Source organism: Amphibalanus amphitrite, unplaced genomic scaffold, assembly GCF_019059575.1.
Source record: "Amphibalanus amphitrite isolate SeventyFive unplaced genomic scaffold, NRLGWU_Aamphi_draft 000056F_arrow, whole genome shotgun sequence".
NCBI lineage: Eukaryota > Metazoa > Arthropoda > Thecostraca > Balanomorpha > Balanidae > Amphibalanus > Amphibalanus amphitrite.
The window spans coordinates 1191899-1211901 of NW_024881552.1; the positions used below are offsets into that span (position 1 = coordinate 1191899).

Here is a 20003-nt window from a genome sequence, read left to right on the forward strand (position 1 = left end):
GTTACGACCTGGCGATCGGTGGCGCGGCGGGGGCGCTCACAAGGCCCGTCGGGTCACTCATAAAACACACCTCGGGACCGCCCGGCCGGGGGTGGCTCCTCCGTCAGACCTCTGCACGGCCGACCGGCTGCCCCGGAGCACTGCCTGGAGCACTGCACTTCCCTGCGCTCCCCGCGCGCTCTGCGTCGGTCCGCGCCGTGGCGGTGTCGGCGCTGGCGCTACGGCCGCCACTGATTCGTGACTGAGCCCGCCGCCGCCGCCGCCGCGGGCCAACCCGACACGCACCGCGTCCCGTCGGCGTCCCGTCAGCCCCCGGTGGCGTCCCGTCGGCCGCCGGCGGGCTCACAGTCACCCGGCGCAGTCAGACGCGACGCCACTCCGACAACACCAGAGCAGGCGTGGTCCGGAGCAGGCAGGGACCAGATGGTCCAGGACTGGACGAGACGTGACGATAGCCCTACGGTCCAAGACCAGACGAAATGACCAATTTACCAGACCACTCACACATGCTGACATCCTTGAACGTCTGGTTTAGAGCGTCGAAAGAACCAGACACCGTCGATGGTTTGGGGGCCTATGTATGAGTAAATTACAGCTGGGTTTATTACAGAGGCATTGGTAGGTGGTAAAGGCTGGCCTGGGACAGGTGAACTATGATCAAACAGTACAATTTCAGGTGAAGTTGTTCTCCGTGTTTTTGTTAAGGGCCTATTGTATGGAGATGAAGAAGCACGAATGACACTGTTCTTTGTCATCGCTTCACCTTCATGGTTCTTTTGGTGGTGTTTGGTGATAGGCTCTCGATGGGCAAAAGAAGTTCCAATGTTATCCTTTTGTGACTCACTTCAGTCTCTCGTAGTATTTTCGTATCTGTGTTACCCTTATGTGAGTTTATACAGTTCCTAGTGTTAGTCTTATGTGACTCACTGCAGTCTCGTGGTATTCTCGTCTCTGGAGCTACCCTTATGTGAGTTTTTGCAGTCTCCAATGTCAGCCTCATGTAACTCATTGCAGTCTCTCGTAGTAACTTTATGTCTCTGGTGCTACTCTTATGTGAACTTTTGCAGTCTCTAGTGTTTGCCTTATGTGACTCATTGCAGTCTCTCGTAGTAACTTTATGTCTCTGGTGTTACTCTTATGTGAGCTTTTGCAGTCTCCACTGTTAGCTTTTTTTGACTTGCTGCAGTTTCTTGAGTAAGCCTCTTGTTTCTGGTGTTACTCTGATGCGATTGTTTGCAGTCTGGTGCTATAGCGTTATATGACTCGCTGCAGTCTCTCGTGGTAGCCTTTCTGATGTCTTTCGTCCGTAAATGTGCGGACTATTCCAATACATCATCAGCTGACATTCAATACCATGTGTCGACTCCGACTCACGACTCCGGCACCAAACCTGCCGGTAATCACCTGATGACCGGCTATAGCTAACAGCTTGCCGGCGGCGCTGTTCGCCTTGGCCCACTGTTTTGGCTGGCCCGGCGGGCAGTGAAAGGTTCGGACCGTGTCCAGACTCACACGGAACCCAGCGCAGCGAGACAGACGCGGCGAGTCACGGTCGGCACTCACGACCGGTGACGACACGTATCACGGCCAGTGACGGCACGTATCACGGCAGTGCGTACGTGTCGTTACTCGCGGCGTGCTGGAAGGGAGGACAGGAGGGCCGATCGGCTGACTCAGTGACCCGTGGGATTAACGTCTCGCACGCAACAACACCTGTCAGGGAGAGGTGAAACACCATCGAGCTGGAATAGTTCACACGAGGGGAGGGGTATCAAACGTTTAACGCATACGATAACTCCTCGTATCAAATCATAGTGTTCAGTGAAGAGAAACGAATGAGATTCGACTGCAGTCAGCACGCCGACTGATGAGACTCAGCGCGACGCAGTGGAGGAGCTAATTACCACCTCGTTTTCTAATTACCCTCTGGTCATTAGCCACTGCATTGTGAGCTATGCGATCGTATCTGGGGCCGTGGGGTCACGCGCCGCTGAGCAGGGCCGGCGGAACGGAAAACCGGCGCCTTACCGTGCGAGCGTCGCCAGCTGCGCACACTCGGATATATGACCAGGCCGATTAGTGAGCAGCCTGAAGAAGGGGTTCACATGCCTGTCTAGCAAATCTCAAATCACTCCAAGAAGATATGTGTTGTCGTTCAGTCTGTATAAGCTGGCAGAACTGAGCATTAGCTGCTCAGAGCAGTTTGGCCCAGACGCATCGACAACATAAGGCCATACGAGAGGACTCAATGACTTGCAGAAAATTCACTGCCGCCTCAAGGATCGGTCATAAGCGATCTGCCTCTGTGAAATTTCTGCGCAAAAATACGATAAGTTGGGCTCTTGGTGCGGGTGCGTTGAACCATTGTTCCGGTACATCGGTCCGGCGGTGCGGGTTCGGCGGTCCGATGGTCTGTTGGTCCGGCGATCCGGGTCCGGCGGTCCGATGGTCTGTTGGTCCGGCGGACCGGGGTCGGTGGCGGGCGAGGTGCGCCGTGCGGCCACCTCCTCCGCCGGCCGGTGGCATGAATATGGAGCATGGGTCGGTGCGCGGATCGGGCCCGCCTCATTGACAATGCATGGGCCTGGGAGACCGGTAGGTAACTGCCCCTACGGCCGAGGGAGGGGACGGGAGGGGATGGAAGGGGGTGGCAAAGTGGGGATCGTTACGGAACTGGCAGGTGTCGAGTCAGTCACAAGGTGATGTGATGAGGCTCATCGTCCCTGTTAAGCTAACCGTTCATATTTTTGTCATACTGGTGAAGAGTCAGCGGTCTCTATACATGAACTGCATTTTTAGAGTTCGCAAGAGCCGATGTAGTGATGGATCATGATATTCGCCATGATAACCCTCCAGCAGATGATTTACTGTTATTGCATAATCAATGTCGGCGCGAGGTAATGTGACGGGCGCTACTTCAGTGATGGACGGCCGCCCGCCCGGATCAGAGATTGATGGCGGATTACACGCACTAGTCACGTGCCTGCACCGACTAAAGACTCGCGCAAGGGGCTCTTAGTACAGACAAGGGTTTTAATTACGCAAACTGGCACATCAATCATTACCCTATCCATTCCTCCCGGGAATGGCGTCATGGTCAGCTCTGAGGGCAATCTCCCCAGCGGTGCCAGCTGCTGCTCTGCCACGAGCGCCACTTGGGGGCGGTACCAGCTCATCAGACCTCAGCGGCCTGAACGCCACCTGGGGGCGGTACCAGCTCCTCAGACCTCAGCGACCTGAACGCCACCTGGGGGCGGTACCGTACCCACCAGCTCCTCGCCCGCCATGAGCGCCACCTACCCTTGTGAGCCAGTCCAGGTCCGCAGACCTCAGCTGCCGTGAGCGCCACCTACTATGAACGTCAAACCCCTTGAGACCCCACTTTTTTGCGATAATTTTTAAATGCGTCAACTTCCGCTGACAATATTCTGGCAATGTATGTTTCAAAACCTGCCGAAACTTTTATTACTAAGGTATTTTGACGCCAAACGATTATGGAAGGTACTTCTCATTCACTCGTAATGTTAAGGTCAATTCAGGCCCGGGCAGAGGCTTGCGCTCGGCCACACTCGACCCCCGCCACCAGCGCCATCTGCTCTAAATGCCATCTACCAGCGCCCGCTACCGCTACCAGCTACCGCCCACCATCAAGCCTGAATGGAGCGAGAGACGCGAGTGACCGGTCGCCGGGCAAGGAGCGCCGGAGGGGTAGGGCGGAGCTTAACGCTGACGTCATTACGTGGCTCCGCCCCATGAGCGCGTAGCCTCTACCCAAACAGCAGATTCGTTCCGTGAAATTTAACATTACGAGTGAATGAGAAGTACCTTTAATAATCGTTTGGCGTCAAAATACCTTAGTAATAAAAGTTTCGGCAGGTTCTGAAACACACATTGCCAGAATATTGTCAACGAGAGTTGACGCATTTAAAAATTATCGCAAAAAAGTGGGGCCTCAAGGGGTTTGACGTCCATAGTAGGGGACGGTACCAGCCCCTCAGACCTCAGCTACCATCAGCGCCACCTAGGGGTCATATCAGCTCCCGAACACCATGAGCGACATCTGCTTGGCAGAGCAAGCGTCTAAAGTGAGCGTTGGGCATGGAGCTATCGCTTTGTAAAAGTACGTATCTGGGACATATTTCTTTCAATCTAAGTATCCATGGATATCGCAATCTCAATGATCCAATAGGAGTCTTCAAATAATGTTCCCACCATTCCTATACGGCTTTTCAGAACAGAGGCACGTCAACTACCATTACCCCCCAGTCCATACACACTGCAGAGAGCGCACAACCCACCCCAGCCTGCGGGGGGCGGTGGCCTTATCTCCCTGTGACCGTGTCTCCACCACCACGTGCATCCATCTCGGGGCGCGCGTGCGCCCCTGACAGGCCGGACCAACACAAACAGCTCGGGCCGCGTGACCGTCCCACCGAGCCGCCGTTTTTACAGCCGGCCGTCCTCAATTAGTGAGAGCAGTTGCGTCAGGAGTCGACCCTGGTCGGCTGGGTAATAGACGACATGGGAGATGGACCACGCCGTGTGTGTGTGTGCGTGGTGTGGGGGGGGGGGGGGGCTGGGGAGGGCTGATTGGTATCAGCGTGTAGTGTCGGCTGTTAGCGCTGTTAGAGACAGCAGCGAGCGACACGTCATCACTCATAGAAACGACAGCCACCAGTCAAACGGCGCTAACAAGAACACTGCTGTGAATTAGCAGAAGTAACAGGAGCTGATAGATGTTAATGAGGTGAAGGCAGCTGATATCTATTGATAGCAGCTGTAACCACAGTAGTCGGCAGCTCACACTGCCAGTGCTACCGTCCTGGCCCAGTGCACTCAGCCGCCGAGGGCCGCATTCGGCTGGGCCCTGCTGGCTCGGTGGTGAATGATATCCCGCAGAATGGTTCAATCGCCGGCTGTCATGTGCTCCGTCTCTGGCTAACTGAGCGTGAAGCGGCGAATTTTTATTGGCAGTGATTGATTGCCGGGGTGTTATTGATTGTCTGAGGTGTCTGCCGGACCAACCGGTCCGCGGCGCAGGTTATTTACAGACTCTTAACGGGCCCAGAGCTAGGGGCGACGCCTCCACAGTGTCCATAGACAGATACCACAGTACAAAAAGCGCTCCTATTTTCACAGCACGCGTCAACCGTGCTACTGTAAAGGCTATCTTGCCCCAGATCGGTTCTATTGTCCCCCATGTTGTGCATGTAAAGATAACATTGTATGCTGACCAGCAACTATGTACGAACTGTTTGATTGTTCACTTGCTGCAAGTTTAATCAAGACAATGAATTATGCAATATCCATGGAGTGGCGAGCCGCTTACCAAGTGAAACAACAACTGGCGACTGAAATATGTCCGCGCCTCTGACAGCGCGGCGATCCAGATCTTGGCCATGAAAACACCTGCCAGCAGTGACAGGCAGCAGCACAATCACCTCTGTCGGCTGTTTTCACAACACGGCGCCAGGCCAATCTCATGAAAAGGCGAGCCGACGGGTCGTTTGCCGGCCGGCCGACCCAAACAGCCCTCTCTGCTAAGGAGCAGCCGTGCGTGCTGAGCCCGTCCCTCCGCTGAGTGAGACGCGCGCCGGCAACTGGAGCGAACAACAGGTGTCGTCAGCTCAGCTGGCCGACGCGCCGGCCGACCGTGACTGTGACCGTGACTGTGACTGTGACTGTGACTGTGACGGCGCGCCCGGCCGCGGTCTCAGTCACTGTCCGTGACCACCCGAGCCGGATCAGACGGCTGGTGGACCTGATGAGTCTGGCATAACATAGGCCTTCCAGCGGCGGCACGGGGTGGTGGGGGATCCGAAATTAGGGGGTGCGGAATTCCGTACTTCATTCTCAAAATAGAACAGAACTATTGAAGACAATATAAGACGCGTCATTACTCCAAATGGGCAAGTTTCTGAAGTTACCCCAGTTACTAAGGACCCATACACGGTACAGATTACAAGAAAACATTGAACGCTTTACAGCTTTCCAAACTGAACTCAGGTGATGAGGCACACGCCGGTTAGGGGGACGCCTCTGGGCGTCTCTGGACACCAATAAAAGCTGCCGGATGCCGGTGGGCCCAGACGCCAATGGACGCTCAGCCGTCCGCCATTCCTTTGTGGTTCGGCGTTCAGTGATTTGGCGATGATGGCCCTCCCCCGCCTGCGCACCCTCGCCGGGCAGATAGGAATTACCTGGCGACCCTTCCCGCCGCCCCCAGCCGGGCGGTGCAGAAAAACAACGCGGGCGGCGTCGGCGCGACTCGAAGGACTTTCTCCGGCGGCGCGGCCGGCGGCGAGGATCGGCGCAGCGGCGGCGGGGATCGGCGCAGCGCCGCAGCCGCCGCGCCGGGCCGGCCGCGACTCGCACCCGGCTGTCGTGTGCGCCAGCGTCCCTGCCCGCCCGATAGGCAGTGCATTTCCACGGGAAAATCGGTGAAACATTGACCCGAGCAGGTCACCGCTCCATCCGTCAGCGGATCAAAGGCTCTTTAACACGGTCACTAACAGACCATAGCCGAGCTCAATCAAATCGCTGCCATGAATAGCCTGTACCATTTTGTACGACGACGTTCAATTGTTTTGGTGAGTAATTCGAGGATGATTTTGATATGGTTGTAGGTTCTGCATTCCTGCCGGACCGCAGGGTCGTTAAGTTTTAGTTCTGGCTGACCCCTGCGACCCTTCTCGCGACACCGTAACAAAGGTGACTCCGGGGGTCAGCTGGCGCACCTGGCGGCTCGCCAAGGCCGCGCCAGTCATGACTGAGTAAAACAACACACGCAATATTCCGGCCGGTGAATTGAGTGCACCGAACGAGGTCAGGCGTGCCGCAAAAGACAAACTGAAATAGCGCACTCTGACAAATTGAATGTACGTAATACATCAAAAGAAACTGTGTTCTAAACCTATTCATGTAATTCGGATGTTGCCAGCAAGAGTTATGCTCACATTACGGGATGTTTGCAGCTTCATGCATGGATGCACATGTCCGCCGGCCTACCGACCGAATTCAGGGCGTCAGTGTTGATCAGTGGCGCTGCAGCCAAACGCCCGTGTTCTGCAACTCAATGCCTGTTTGCAAACATCTCACAGACAGGCTCTCCTCTTGTCTCTAAAGAAACCACTTACAAGCTCTCGTGGAGACAGGTCCTGAATGCTAACGACGTTTAAATGGTCGGCGGCGGCGGCGGCCACTGGAGGAGAGCCTTTCGGCGTCCCTTCCACACAGACTGGCTGCCCTTTAACCCGGACCGCTGCGCCCGCTAAATGTACTGTCTCGAGGTCACGGCAGAAGGCCCTGTTATCTCAGCGTGCTGCTCCTGGTTGCCTAGAGTCACGAACAGTGAACTGTGAAGTGACGTCAGCAAGGGAACATTTGAGTGAAGTAAACCGTTTACGAATGTTTTCACTTCTCTGCTTGAGAAGTTAAATCTGTCTGTCAGTCTTGTTGAAGAATGAAGCCTACTAGATATGCTATTGCTGCTCGGGGCTTCCACTATAGATTCAGTCAACTTGCATCACACTGTAAGCCCCCCCCCCTCTCTCTCTCCCCTCTCTCTCTCTCCCCTCTCTGTCCCCCCTCTCTCCCTCCCTCTCTCTCTCTCTCTCTCTCTGCCTCTCTCTCTCTCTCTCTCTCTCTCTCTCTCTCTCTCTCTCTCTCTCTCTCTGTCTCTCTGTCCCCCTCTCTCTCCCTCTCTCGGCCGTCCTGCCGATCAGGCGGCCCGGCGCGGTCCGGTGGTGCGGAGCGGACCGTCGCTCTGGCGCATCTAATGGCTTCCTCCATGAAGCCATCTCCGGCTGCCGTGACGTCCAGTGAGGCGTGTACCCGGCCCAGCTCGGCACTGACGGCCCGGCGGCCGGTGGGTGAGTGACCGCGGCAGGCAGCACGCCGCCGGCCCCAGGCGCTGCAGCGCACCACCCGATCACCTCAGCCGAGAGGCGACGAGCCCCGCTGGTAGGTAAGGCCCACCTGACCGAGCCCTGTCGGTAGTTGTGGCCCACCTGACCGAGCCCGCCGGTCAGCTCGATTAACCCGCCGACCGCCGACGGTCCCTCGCTGGCCGACTGTTATTGGAGTAGAGCGGACCCGGCGGTCGGCTATAAAAAGTACCTACCGGGTCTCGGGTACGCCGTCGATAGGTAGCCCGCTGAGGCAGACGCTAAGGATTAGCGCACCCCGTTCGGACGCGGCGCACCGCCAGCCAAGGTCGGCCAAAGTAGCTTAGCACGGCGGCCGACCGGGCGCTGAATTTCACAATCCCGTCAGACGGGATAGGTGGCCGGCGATGCGTCGTAGACGGGTGTAGTGCTGCGCTGCAGCCGCAGTTGCCACGCGGGCGCTCATTGAGGCACTGGCTGCCCACTGAATTAAACTGGCACCGTGACTGAGGTGTTTTGATGCATTATCATAAAGAGCAATATTGCGGCCTTCAAAAAAGCTTCAAATAAACTTGAGGCACTCTCTAAGCTGCCAAATTATTATTTTATGCTCTGAATGTGCCAGAACAAATAAGCTAACTACATACTTCTTTGGTAACCTAATTTCGGTTGAAGATGTTTCGCCATTGACAGTAATGAGAGGTTTCGTCACCTAAAATGCGCTCTAGTCATTGACCCTTACATCACATTAACATCTTCTCGCGCTCCGAACAAGAGCTGGGACAGTCGCCCCGCCCTCCCCGGAAACGTACACCGTCATTTGGCTTTCACACTCTGCTGCCTCTGGTCCCCCTGGCGACCCCACGGCGACCCCACGGCGACCCCACGGCGACCCACGGCGACCCCACGGCGACCCCACGGCGGACCCTCGGCAGGTCCCCGGAAGCGGGCACATTCCCCGCCAGAGGGGGGTTTCCGGCCCGCCGCTCAGCCCCGCCGGCCGGGCAGATAGGTCACTCACGTCACCTTTGGCTGTGACCTCCGCGACGCCTCGGAGTGTGACGCTGGGCTGTCGGCGCGGAGCAGGACGGCTGTCAGCCCTCTCCCGGCCTGTCTTTAGTTACTACAGAGACATCATACTCGATAGTTTAACCATACACTCCGAGGGTCTGACCCTGGAGGGCTGACTCATTTGGAAGTGCACATTGCACGCCTTTCGCCCACCCCTCCTCTGAGCCGTCACCGCCCGCCCGGTGTTGTAGGAAACGTCTGTGTGGTATCTGAGTCAGCACATTAAAATCGGCCGCACGGAACCGACGGCCTCCGGTAGAGCGGACGCCGCGGCTCGACATGTGAAGGGCACCCCCACCTGGCGTGACACGACAGAGGGCCGTCGGCAGGTGGGGGAGGGGGGAGACACCCGGCGCTCCACGCACTGGGGAGTAGCCGGAGGGGGGGGGGGGCAGCACGCCGGCACAGGTGCCCCAGCGCCGACACCCCCACAGCTGACATACCGACATACCGGCCGGCCTATAGCTGCCGTCGGCACCGCGCCGCTCGAATTCCCACACGCCGGCGCTGGGCTATCGTGTCAGCATGCACACAAGGCATGTGGGGCACGCTTAACAGGGCACTTGGACGGGGCAGATGAGAGAACATGGTCGCCTGGATTTATCATCGGGGTGGCGTGCGCCGGTGAAAATGCCAATTTGGTTGATGTATCGCGCCGTGTGTTCAGCTGTGGGAGGTATGCCGGGCGTGCACCCTTTACCAGCAGACTGGTGGTCCGGCTGGCGGTCAGCGGAGTGTCTACAGATCCCGCCGTTTGGCAGGGGCTCGGTGCCTACTGTAAGCAGCTAACACCTCACGCAACAGGACCTTAGATAAAAGAACCATAAGCCTCTGTATAAAGTAGCAGATAACCTGAATCATCATTACACGGCTCCAAAGGTTGTTCACATGGTGCTGCCCTTTATTATAAATGTGGATTGTTATTCTTCCTCGGGGCCAACTCTCGCCTGCTCTGCTTTCACTCTCGGGCGCCATTTGCCGCCATTAATCACAACATCTGCTTTAGTTAATTGCTTATTCCGTAATTAGAACACTTAAGGGTCTTAATGGTACGGTGGCAAACACCCGAGCAAGATAAATTAATATCAAAATAGAGCAATTAATTTATAAATCTACAGAGCTACACGCTTTTACAATGGTGTGGCAAATAAGAGGAGCGGCAATATGCTCGTCACGGTACAAATGTAAGAACCTCTGTGCGCGTGCCGCTTCCCACCTTATTCTCTCGAGTAACAGGAGCGCAAGGTGGCGAAATACGAGACAAGTCCTGCAGATGCCCAGAAAGCCGGTATGTAGGACTGATCTTGCGGGTGTCCAACAGGGCGATACCTAGGGGGTAAATGCTACAGGACACCTTGTCCAATTAATTCAAGTTGACAACGTTTATTTGGCCAGGTGGCCGGCGCCCACAGGACCAGAAGGTGCACAGGAGGGTCCTTTCAGGAGTCTCCAGTGCAGACCGCACCCCGGGAGTGTAGTATCCTGCCTCAATGGCTCGTCAGTCACCTGTGCGTCTCCCTGCCAGCAGGCAATGACTGAGCTATCCGCGGAGGTGGCTGAGGTATCGGATCAGCTCCTCTGCCCGGAGGTGGCTGAGGTACCGGATCAGCTCCTCTGCCCGGAGGTGGCTGAGGTATCGGATCAGCTCCTCTACCCGGAGGTGGCTGAGGTATCGGATCAGCTCCTCTACCCGGAGGTGGCGCGTGGACGGCACCAGGTGTTGGACGGGCCGACTGACGCCCGCTGACGTTACATCACAGCCGTGTCATGGACTGACAAAGCCCCCTCCTCCTCCTCCGGCGGCTGGATGCGTCAGTGAGGAGGAGGCGGCGCCCGAGCGGTGCGCAACGCGTCTGTACCGGCACCATCGGTGGCCGTTCGAGACGGCGCAGCAAAGGGCAGGGCCAGTCGAACAGAAAGGGCAGGGCCAGAGCCGGAGCGGAACAGTAAAGCGACGGATCAGAAGCGATGGCAGCGAAAACAGAAAGAGCGGTTTCAGCAGATATGCAACTAACAAGGTCTACCACGGTGACTAAAAACTTCGGACAGCGTGGCGTACCTATCACTTAGGTGAACATGGCCTTCCCTGTGTCGCCCAGCTCTGGAAGATGCTGCGTCCATTACTCATCTGGAGAGCTAGATATACGAGCGAATGTTTCATATTTGACGGCCGAAATAAGCGGGGCGAGCAGATGTTAATGAGGATGAGATATGGCCTCATTAAGTGTTTACCATTCATTACGGCACCTGTCGAGTGTTTGCCCACCTGGACAGACACACATACAAACGCCGACACGTCTCGGCGGTCACGGCCGTCCGTTCCTCCCACACATATCCACCGGCCGGCGGTACTGTGGACCAGCGATCACGAACGTACCGCCGTCAGTGCCGGCAGCGGCGGCGTCTTACCTGGCCAGGCCAGTCGTCACGAGGGTGCTCCTTTCACCGCCGGGGTTCACCAGTCGCCACTCCAAACAACCACGGCCGTCCGCCCACCACTGGCTGTACCACTGACTGTCCGCACCGGCGGAGTGCCCAGTGTCCGAGCCGTCACCCACGGAGCTCACTGCGTTCGACACCCGCCGCCCACCGGCCTCCGCTCGCCGCGCACTGAAGACGGCCCTCGGCAGCCGAACGGCCGGCCGGCCGGCACGCGCGTGCCTCCGCCGCCCGCGACCTTGGTGGGCACTGCCATCTGTCGGCGGACAGCGGAAACTGACGCCGGCCGATCGGGGACGGAGGCTGCTGACCGATCGGCCGATCGACTGGGGTAGTTCACCGCTGACCAAGTGCTGCTGACCGCTGACCCAACTGCTAACTCCTGACCGCTGACTGCTGATGTGACTGCTGACCTGACGGCTGACTGCTGGACTGACTGCCGAACGGCTGGGGTAGGCCACTGCTGACCTTTGACCTGGCCGTCCACTGCTGAGCTGACTGCCAACTGCTGACAGCAGCTCCAGGTCGCCGCCGGCTGAGCGGCTGAGTGCTGGACTGCTGCTGACTGAACACTGACATCGTGCAATAACTTAGCCGACTACAACTGACCGATATGCTTTGGCTAATAAAACTGATCAGCCCTTCTCGTCAGATCGGTGACAAAATTCATTGACGGTGTCGGCCCGCTGCTGACTGCGTTGATGCCCACTGCAGAGGCCCTGCACTGGCTCAGGCCTCAGGCAGTCAGTTTGAACAGCAGTTCGCCATTTCACGTTCAGAATCATTGACTGAATTCGTGGACTCGGCCACGAACCGGTTAACCCACCAACGGTTACGGAGGCAGTCGCCATTTGCGGAACTGATGGTGTTCCACGGGACATCGAGACCGGTCCAATGTTTTAAAACAACGGACACATTACATCTCGTCGATTAGCAGCCGGCCTGTCCGCCCTATCACCGAGATCGTTTGTGTTTACGCTGCCGTTGTGTTTTCGGAGACAAATTAAGGCATTACCGGCCGACGCGGACGGTCTGGTGCCCACCAACGGTTTCCGTTTAACCCTATTCCTGGCGGGGGGGGCCTCAGGAGCCCCCCCCTGAGGTTTTTTGGTTATATCTCCCAAACGCGTTGAGCTAGGAAGCTCAAATTTTCTGACTTTTCCTAAAAGGCTTCTACGCAACATGTCTGAAAATTTTGAGTTGATCTGACCTCAGGTCAGGTCACCAGAGGCGGTTTGGTGACGCTACCTCAGAAAAGTTTGCAATCACGCCAGAGCTAGAGTTTTTGACCGATCAATGTCTTCTCTTCAGGGTTTAGTTAGGGTACCAGTATGTGCAATTTGTATGTCTCGGAATTTTGATATCGGTGACCTAAGGTCAGGTCAATTTCGCGACCTCCCCATTATAAGTCAATGGGGGAAAAATCAACTCCCTGTTTTTACCACTAAAAAGGGTCGGAATGGCCCCATATACCATACATGACTTCATATACGGTCAACCTTCACTACCTTGAGGTTTGTTTTGCTGTTGGGCAGCTGTGAGGTCATGTGACGTCATCAAAGGTCACCAAAGGTTTTTGGCCAATAACTCCGTACAGGAACAAGATACAGACGCGTGGATGGTCTCATTGTGTTCAGCTCGTCAAGACGCATCGAATGATATACATGATGACCTCGAGGTCACGTGACCTGAGGTCAACCTTTGACCTTGACCTTTCGAGGTCAACATATATATCATTCGATGCGGATTGACGAGAGGATCACGATGATGCCCTTAGTTTGTTCCTATCTTGACTAATTCGAAAGTTATTCGAGAAAAACTCTCTCCATATCTAGTGCCGCCATTTTGACTTTTTCGACCCCTGTGACGTCATCTTTGACCTGACCTGAAAATGACTTTTGTAAAAATTGTAGATCTTGGCCGTGCGTATCCGATGCCGTTTACCGCTTGTCGCTATCTTGCTTCGTTCTCGAGATCTCAGGGGGGGGGCCGAATCGGCCCCCCCCCCGCCAGTTTCTTGTCCCGGCGGAGCCCGCCAGGAATAGGGTTAAGGACGGCGTTCCGACGGGCGTGTCCAAATGTCAATGGTCGGCCACATTCCTCAGGATGGGCGGACAGAGCGCCGGGAGAGTTTCCCAATCCAGCCCCCGGGAAGAACTCCCGAGGCCCCACACCGCTTCTAAGCCGACAGAATGACACACCGTCACGCACCGTCTAAGCTGAAACGGCTTATTCATACAAAAAGGTAAAATTATTATGAACCGAAAGTTACCTATTTAAAAAGATAGGAATTCTGTGGAATGTAAATTCACATGAGCCACCCTAGGTCAGCAAGAACTCTTAAGATGCCGGTTTAATTCGATTACCTGCGGGTCGGCGCCCACCCGGGTCTAAAACACGAGGTAAACATGTACCCATAAAATGCAAATTGGCCAGGCCGGTCGGCAGCCTCCCATACCATTATAATGTAAATGAGCCGGCTTACGTCATCACTGTGTAACGCATTCCTGGACGTTACCCCATTGGTGCGAGCTGGCTCATAATTATTTCGACAGCAGAAACTTTTGATGGCTTACCGGGCGTCCAAAACGTAAGCACGCTGCACGAGCGCAAGATGGAACGCTGAAGGAATCTTCACCCTTCTCTATGATGAAATCAAGCATTTCTATGCAAGTAAAGCTTTGATCTGATATTGATGTTGAATGAATGCTACCCAACCAGCATGGTTGTAAGCTGCACGGCTAATTAACAAGCAGGTACACGAAATATTCAGATGATTATCTCGCACAACATTGGGGCACCGCCAAAAGGGACTGCCAACGGATATATGGAATTGACAGAAGGATTATCCGAGACCAACTCATCCTACCACAAGAGGAGGGTCCCGGCGACATAAATATAGACCAAGAGAAGCTCTACTTTACAGTGCAGGTTGGAACCAACTGAACACGAACTTACCTTCGGCGTGCCCGCTGGCTATCTGGGCAGGGGGCGGCGGCTTGTGACGCATTCTGGGTGGCAGCGGGGGGCACTGGTAGACGGGCCGCCCTCCTGTGGAGTGCTCTGACGCGCCTCCTGAGGTCACCTGCCGTCGGAGAGGGACTCAGAGAGTGACCGGCTTCCCTCGGAGGTCACAGAAGAGTGACCGAACGTGCACTCCCCCCAGGAAAGTCACAGAACAGGGATTCGGAGTGTCACAGACACAGGCACTCGGAGTGTGGGACTCCGGAGTGGCACAGACGCATAAACTGCACGTCAGGGCAGCTTTGGGTTATCCAAGTAGGTATGCGACCGAACGAATATCAAATAAAGAACTTGCCCTGTCACGAGCTCGTTCGGCGAATGACATACACGCTCATTAGAAACATGTGCGCCAACTCTGTACTAGGTAGGTACTTAATTCGCTTATTTTCGAGGCATGCTACTAAAAAAGTACCGAGCCAAATAAAACTATTAAGATGCCTTCACATACACCTACACGTCAAACAAGGTAACGGGCATCCCGCGACCCCGCAAATTTGATCCAACTTGGATATACGGAGTGCTGAGTGTGACTGACCTTGTGCTGAGCGAGCTCCTCAAAACTCAGCGTCGGGTCGGCGTTGTTGTTTTTCATCTTCATCGCGATCAGCGTCGTTCTTTTCCTGAAAACACAGCCACGAGCTCGTGTTACTGCATATCGGTTTCGGTTGCACTTTGCATCATCCTATGCGATGCACGATGTCGGTGAATTGTGAAAGATCCCTCGATACGGTGCGATGTAAAACAGAAAGCTAAACGGTAAATTGGTACAACGGAAGAGGAGTGGTGATTCGATCACTCAGCACAACACCTTTATTGGTAACACACCTGTTCCACGCTTTTTTGTGTGATAGACAATAAATCATGTCTGTAAAAAAAAACTTTGTGCTTAAAGTTCACACATTCGCAAGAGCTTCAATATTTGTCGTACCCGTGTTAAACATAATTTGATGAAAATAACCATGTGTAAAAAAGAGAAAACGACCACCATCTGACTGTCATTGATGCGTGTCTCTAACCGAGGAGGCCGGCAGCAGGAGCCGGTCGGCTGCGAGCCGCCGCCCCCGGGCGCCGGTCACGTGACCAGACCGGGCCGGGGTCGGATTACGCCGCTCTCGGGGCGCCCGGCGGTCGTCAGTTCCAAGCAGGTCAGTTCAGCGCCGCCAGCTCACGCCAGTTGTGCGTGAGGAGGCGGGGCGCGTGTTGTGGGCGGGGCTTGTTGTATCGGTCTTTTGAGAGAACATGGAGGAATTGGGAGAACATGGAGTCTGGAAGACGAAAGTGCATTGTTGATCTTGTTGTTACGTGAGTATAACATTCTATCACGACGATGGAGGGGCCCAGTCTAGAAGCAACCAGACCAAAGGTGAGTTGAACATCTAGTAAGAGACATCTGGTTGTTTGAACTTGTATGTTTGTTTTTGTTTGTTTGTTTGGCAGTCGTTTGGTTAGTTCATGTCATTGTTGTTGTGTTTGCAAGCATATCAGGATAAGCTTCTTTTACTTTATATATTTTGCTCATTTTTGTGTACTTTGTTTACAACTTAACATCTTCATAAAAACCGTGCACATGTCGAACACTGCTTATTTAATGCGCTTACAATAATGTTCAAGATGACGCGTGAAATTCCTCGTGCTAGCATCAGAAGGGGCAATTGTGCTTCTGTGCAAAGTGCAAACGACCATGGTAATTCCCGGCTGGCTGACCAGGTGCTCCATGGCAATGCGTCAGTTACTATCGGCGCCGGTCGTCAGCGAGTCGTTCCGGGAGGGAGGTCACCGGCCCAGCGTCACACTCGACTGCGCACAGCGGTCAGAGGTCAGAGCGGCACACGGTCAGCGGTCAGAGGTCAGAGGGACACGCGGGCAGAGGTCAGAGGTCACAGGGGCACGCGGGCAGCGGTCAGAGGTCAGAGCGGCGCACGGGCAGCGGTCAGAGGTCAGAGGGGGGCACGGACAGCGGTCAGAGGTCAGAGCGGCACATGGGTAGCGGTCAGAGGTCAGAGGGGCGCACGGGCAGCGGTCAGAGGTCAGAGGGGCGTTACGGTCCAAACTCCATAGACAAGCGGACATACGGTTTTACAAGAGTTAGGCGACGAAATACTCAGCTTAATTATTAAGTAATGGGCACCATTAGGTAGGCCATACAATTTTCTGTAGTACCGCATAGTCGCTGCAGTCAAAGGTGTTCTGGTTTTTATGCTATATGCCAAAGAATTTTTGCGTGTAATCACCGGTGACACGACATATTTCTGCTTTATTGGGTTGGGCGGTGAAGTCGATGACGTGATCACAATGAAAATGGCTTAGTTTTGTAGAACATTGAATTCTGATTCCGGCACGACTGTCGCTAGTCCATTTTTTATTATAAATAAACCATTAATTGCGGTACAAAGTCAAAACTAGCCCGAAACGGCGCCCGCAGCGGCCGTTAGCACAGCGGCCTTATGGTAAACAGGATAGTTCACATTCCCGCCGCTATGCGAGTGGCGGCGGCGCCACCTGTCCTCATGTCCGCCTTGGACCGTAACGGGGCACGGACAGCGGTCAGAGGTCAGTGGGGCGCACGGGCAGCGGTCAGAGGTCAGAGGGGACACGGTCAGCGGTCAGAGGTCAGAGGGGCGCACGGGCAGCGGTCAGAGGTCAGAGGGGGGCACGGACAGCGGTCAGAGGTCAGAGCGGCACATGGGTAGCGGTCAGAGGTCAGAGCGGCACATGGGTAGCGGTCAGAGGTCAGAGGGGCGCACGGGCAGCGGTCAGAGGTCAGAGGGGCGCACGGGCAGCGGTCAGAGGTCAGAGGGGCGCACGGGCAACGGTCAGAGGTCAGAGGGGCGCACGGGCAGCGGTCAGAGGTCAGAGGGGCGCACGGATAGCGGTCAGAGGTCAGAGAGGCGCACGGGCAGCGGTCAGAGGTCAGAGGGGCGCACGGGCAGCGGTCAGAGGTCAGAGGGGCGCACGGGCAACGGTCAGAGGTCAGAGGGGCGCACGGTCAGCGGTCAGAGGTCAGATGGGCGCACGGACAGCGGTCAGAGGTCAGAGGGGCGCACGGACAGCGGTCAGAGGTCAGAGGGGTACGGTCAGCGGTCAGAGGTCAGAGGGGCACGGTCAGCGGTCAGAGGTCAGAGGGGCATTTATCTCCTTTCTTCGCGTGTGACATGGACTTTCGTTTCTCCGAGCTACCCTTAGCTTTGCCCCGTTGATTCAGTTTTTGGTGAATCACGATATGGTTCACACGGTCTCTCACCCAGTCCTGGCAGCTCACTGGCCCTCACTAGTCCTCTTCAAACCAGCACACAGGGTTGCCGTTAGCGCAGCTCCAGCTCTCCGCCGTCAGCGGGCAGCTGTCGGCTCTGCCGTGGGCTGCCGTCTCCGGCTGCAGTTTCGGGCGGCTCTGCGGTGCGGTACCGGGCCGCAGCGGCCGCTCGTCACGGCAGTCACCCGAATCGGACACGGCTCTCGGCGCACCGCGGGGGACGACGGGGCCGGACCGTCTCCAGACCACGGACAGACCGTCTCTGGACCACTGACAGACCACTGGACCACTGCCGGACCACTGGACCACTGCGGTATCACAGACCAGCCGGAGCACGGCTGATACAGATACAGATACAGATACAGATGTATTCAAACAGGATCCCCTCTGAGGAGGGGCTTTTCACATGTTCACGTCAATGAAAAACCGAAAATACAAACAATGAAGCGCATACATAACTCTTTCACGCACATGCATTCGTTCAACATACGTTCATGTTGGTGGCGTGGCCAGCAGCACATTTTTGACTTTATAGCGGTACGACAGAATACCTGGCTCGACTCCCAGCTCGTTCAAACGAGCTATGCCACGGTAGCAGAGCCTACGGCGGCCTGCTTCCGTACGAATGGATGGGAGTGTGAAATAGTAGGCGCGCCTGGTGTCGTGTCTATGACGCTGGCTAGCCCGCTGGCCAAGTGTACCTCGGAGATATTCGGGCTGTCCGGACGTGATGATGCGCTCTACAGCGCTCACAGTGTGATACGTTACTAACTGTTTGGCAGTCAACCACTTCAGCTCCTTAATGACTGCCACAACATTATCGCGACGCCGCCGACCGGATACGACACGCGCACAAAAATTTACCACTTTCTGCAGTCGACAAAGCTGCGTCTCCCCACACGATCCATACACCGATAAACCATACCGCAACACTGACATGACCAGCGCTCCGACAATCTGCCTCAGGGCTGATCGTGGTATCACGTGCCGTGCGTGTATCAGCGCCGTGAGCATGCCTGTGCATTTCCGTGTTACGGCATCTACATGCGGCACAAAGTTGAGGTGGCGGTCTGAGGCACAGCTGAACGCACGCACTGCACTGAACCGCGCCACTACTGATGGATTATCACGGCTCCTGTGACCTCACCACCCGGTCCGCCTCTTCGTGCCGTCAGAGCTCGGCGGCGCGTGGCGCGGCGCTGCTCAGTCTGTGTGCGCCTCCCTGGGGCGGCTCCCGCCGGCCACTGTGCAGTTGTGCGGCCGTGTCTGCCGGCGGGCCTCACCGGACGCCGGCCGTGGGAAGGTCTCCGGTAATTGGCCGGCTCGGAGCGGGTCACCGCCACCGGGCGAGCCGGGCAGGTGCGGCGGACGCGCGCCCCACTTCCGGCGGGCGCGGGGCGACCCTCTCCGTCCACCGTCCCCCTCCCCTCCCCCTCCGCCACCGATACCCGCCGTATCCGGCCACCCGTTCCTGCCGCAACACCCGCGAGGAAAATAGGGAGAACTGGCCTTTGTTTGTGCTTGTGAATATGCCTGTGTGATATAGAAGGGAGCATTCTGAAATGCATTCAATTAAATTATGATTTACCATCGGTATCGTAAATGCACTGAAGCAGCCGCCGACTATTGCCGTGCTGTTGGCTTTCGATCCTAGCGGCTCACTCGCCACCGAGTCGGTTTAATGCCGATTTTTCCACCGGTGCCGCGGACCGCCTTCCATCCGGCCGATAATGTGCGGGGCCGCCGCGCGCCTCAGTCCCGACTGACCGTGACGCCGCTCCTTTGTTGTGCCAATGGAGCAGGTGGGCATTACTGGTCTGATCTCCTATTTTTGGAAAAACGGAAATTGAAAGGGTATGCAATGGGTGGACAAGTTTTTGCTTGATAATATCAAATGAAGGCAAACACTCGCATGATTTTTCATGGTTGATTGTTCGATCGGGGTCAGATATTCGGAACTGACAAATGGACCTTTATGTCGCAGCTGAGAGCGGGGCAAAGCGACCCTCTCTACACTGTGGCAGGGTTATTACCTTTTTAGCCATTTAAAATTCGATATGGAAAAAACTCAGGTCATTAAGTTTGCATATTTCAAAATTGCATAAAATTATTACGCCAAAATTGTTTTTATGGGTAAAGTGTCAAAATATTGGACGCCTGGCAAAACATCCGCCCTGCCCCACCCACATCGGATTTTCGTATTTTTTATTTGCATACCTATTTTTGGGCAATTTACGAGTATACATATGGGACCGTACTGAAACAAACCATTTCATTCACCGAAAACGTGTCGCAAAGCTTCCAATCTTTCAACGAAATCGAATACTGTATAT

At 55.6% G+C, this 20003-nt stretch overlaps 1 protein-coding gene across 3 annotated transcripts in view; it reads right to left on the minus strand.

Moving 5' to 3' along the window:
- The window catches only part of LOC122378232 (collagen alpha-1(I) chain-like), a 36050-nt gene extending 18328 nt beyond the window's left edge, over positions 1-17722 (minus strand). For 2 of the 3 annotated variants that reach the window (XM_043359058.1, XM_043359057.1), the window contains exons 1-3: positions 17682-17722; positions 14956-15043; positions 14355-14481 (exon numbers count right to left, since the gene is read on the minus strand). In XM_043359058.1, coding sequence (XP_043214993.1) covers positions 14355-14481; positions 14956-15018 — 190 coding nt within the window. In that variant the 5' untranslated portion in view covers positions 15019-15043; positions 17682-17722. Of the gene's footprint in view, positions 1-11366; positions 11557-14354; positions 14482-14955; positions 15044-17681 lie in introns of those variants that run through there. The other variant, XM_043359059.1, reaches the window with a different exon arrangement.
- Between the last annotated feature and the right edge of the window lie 2281 nt (positions 17723-20003).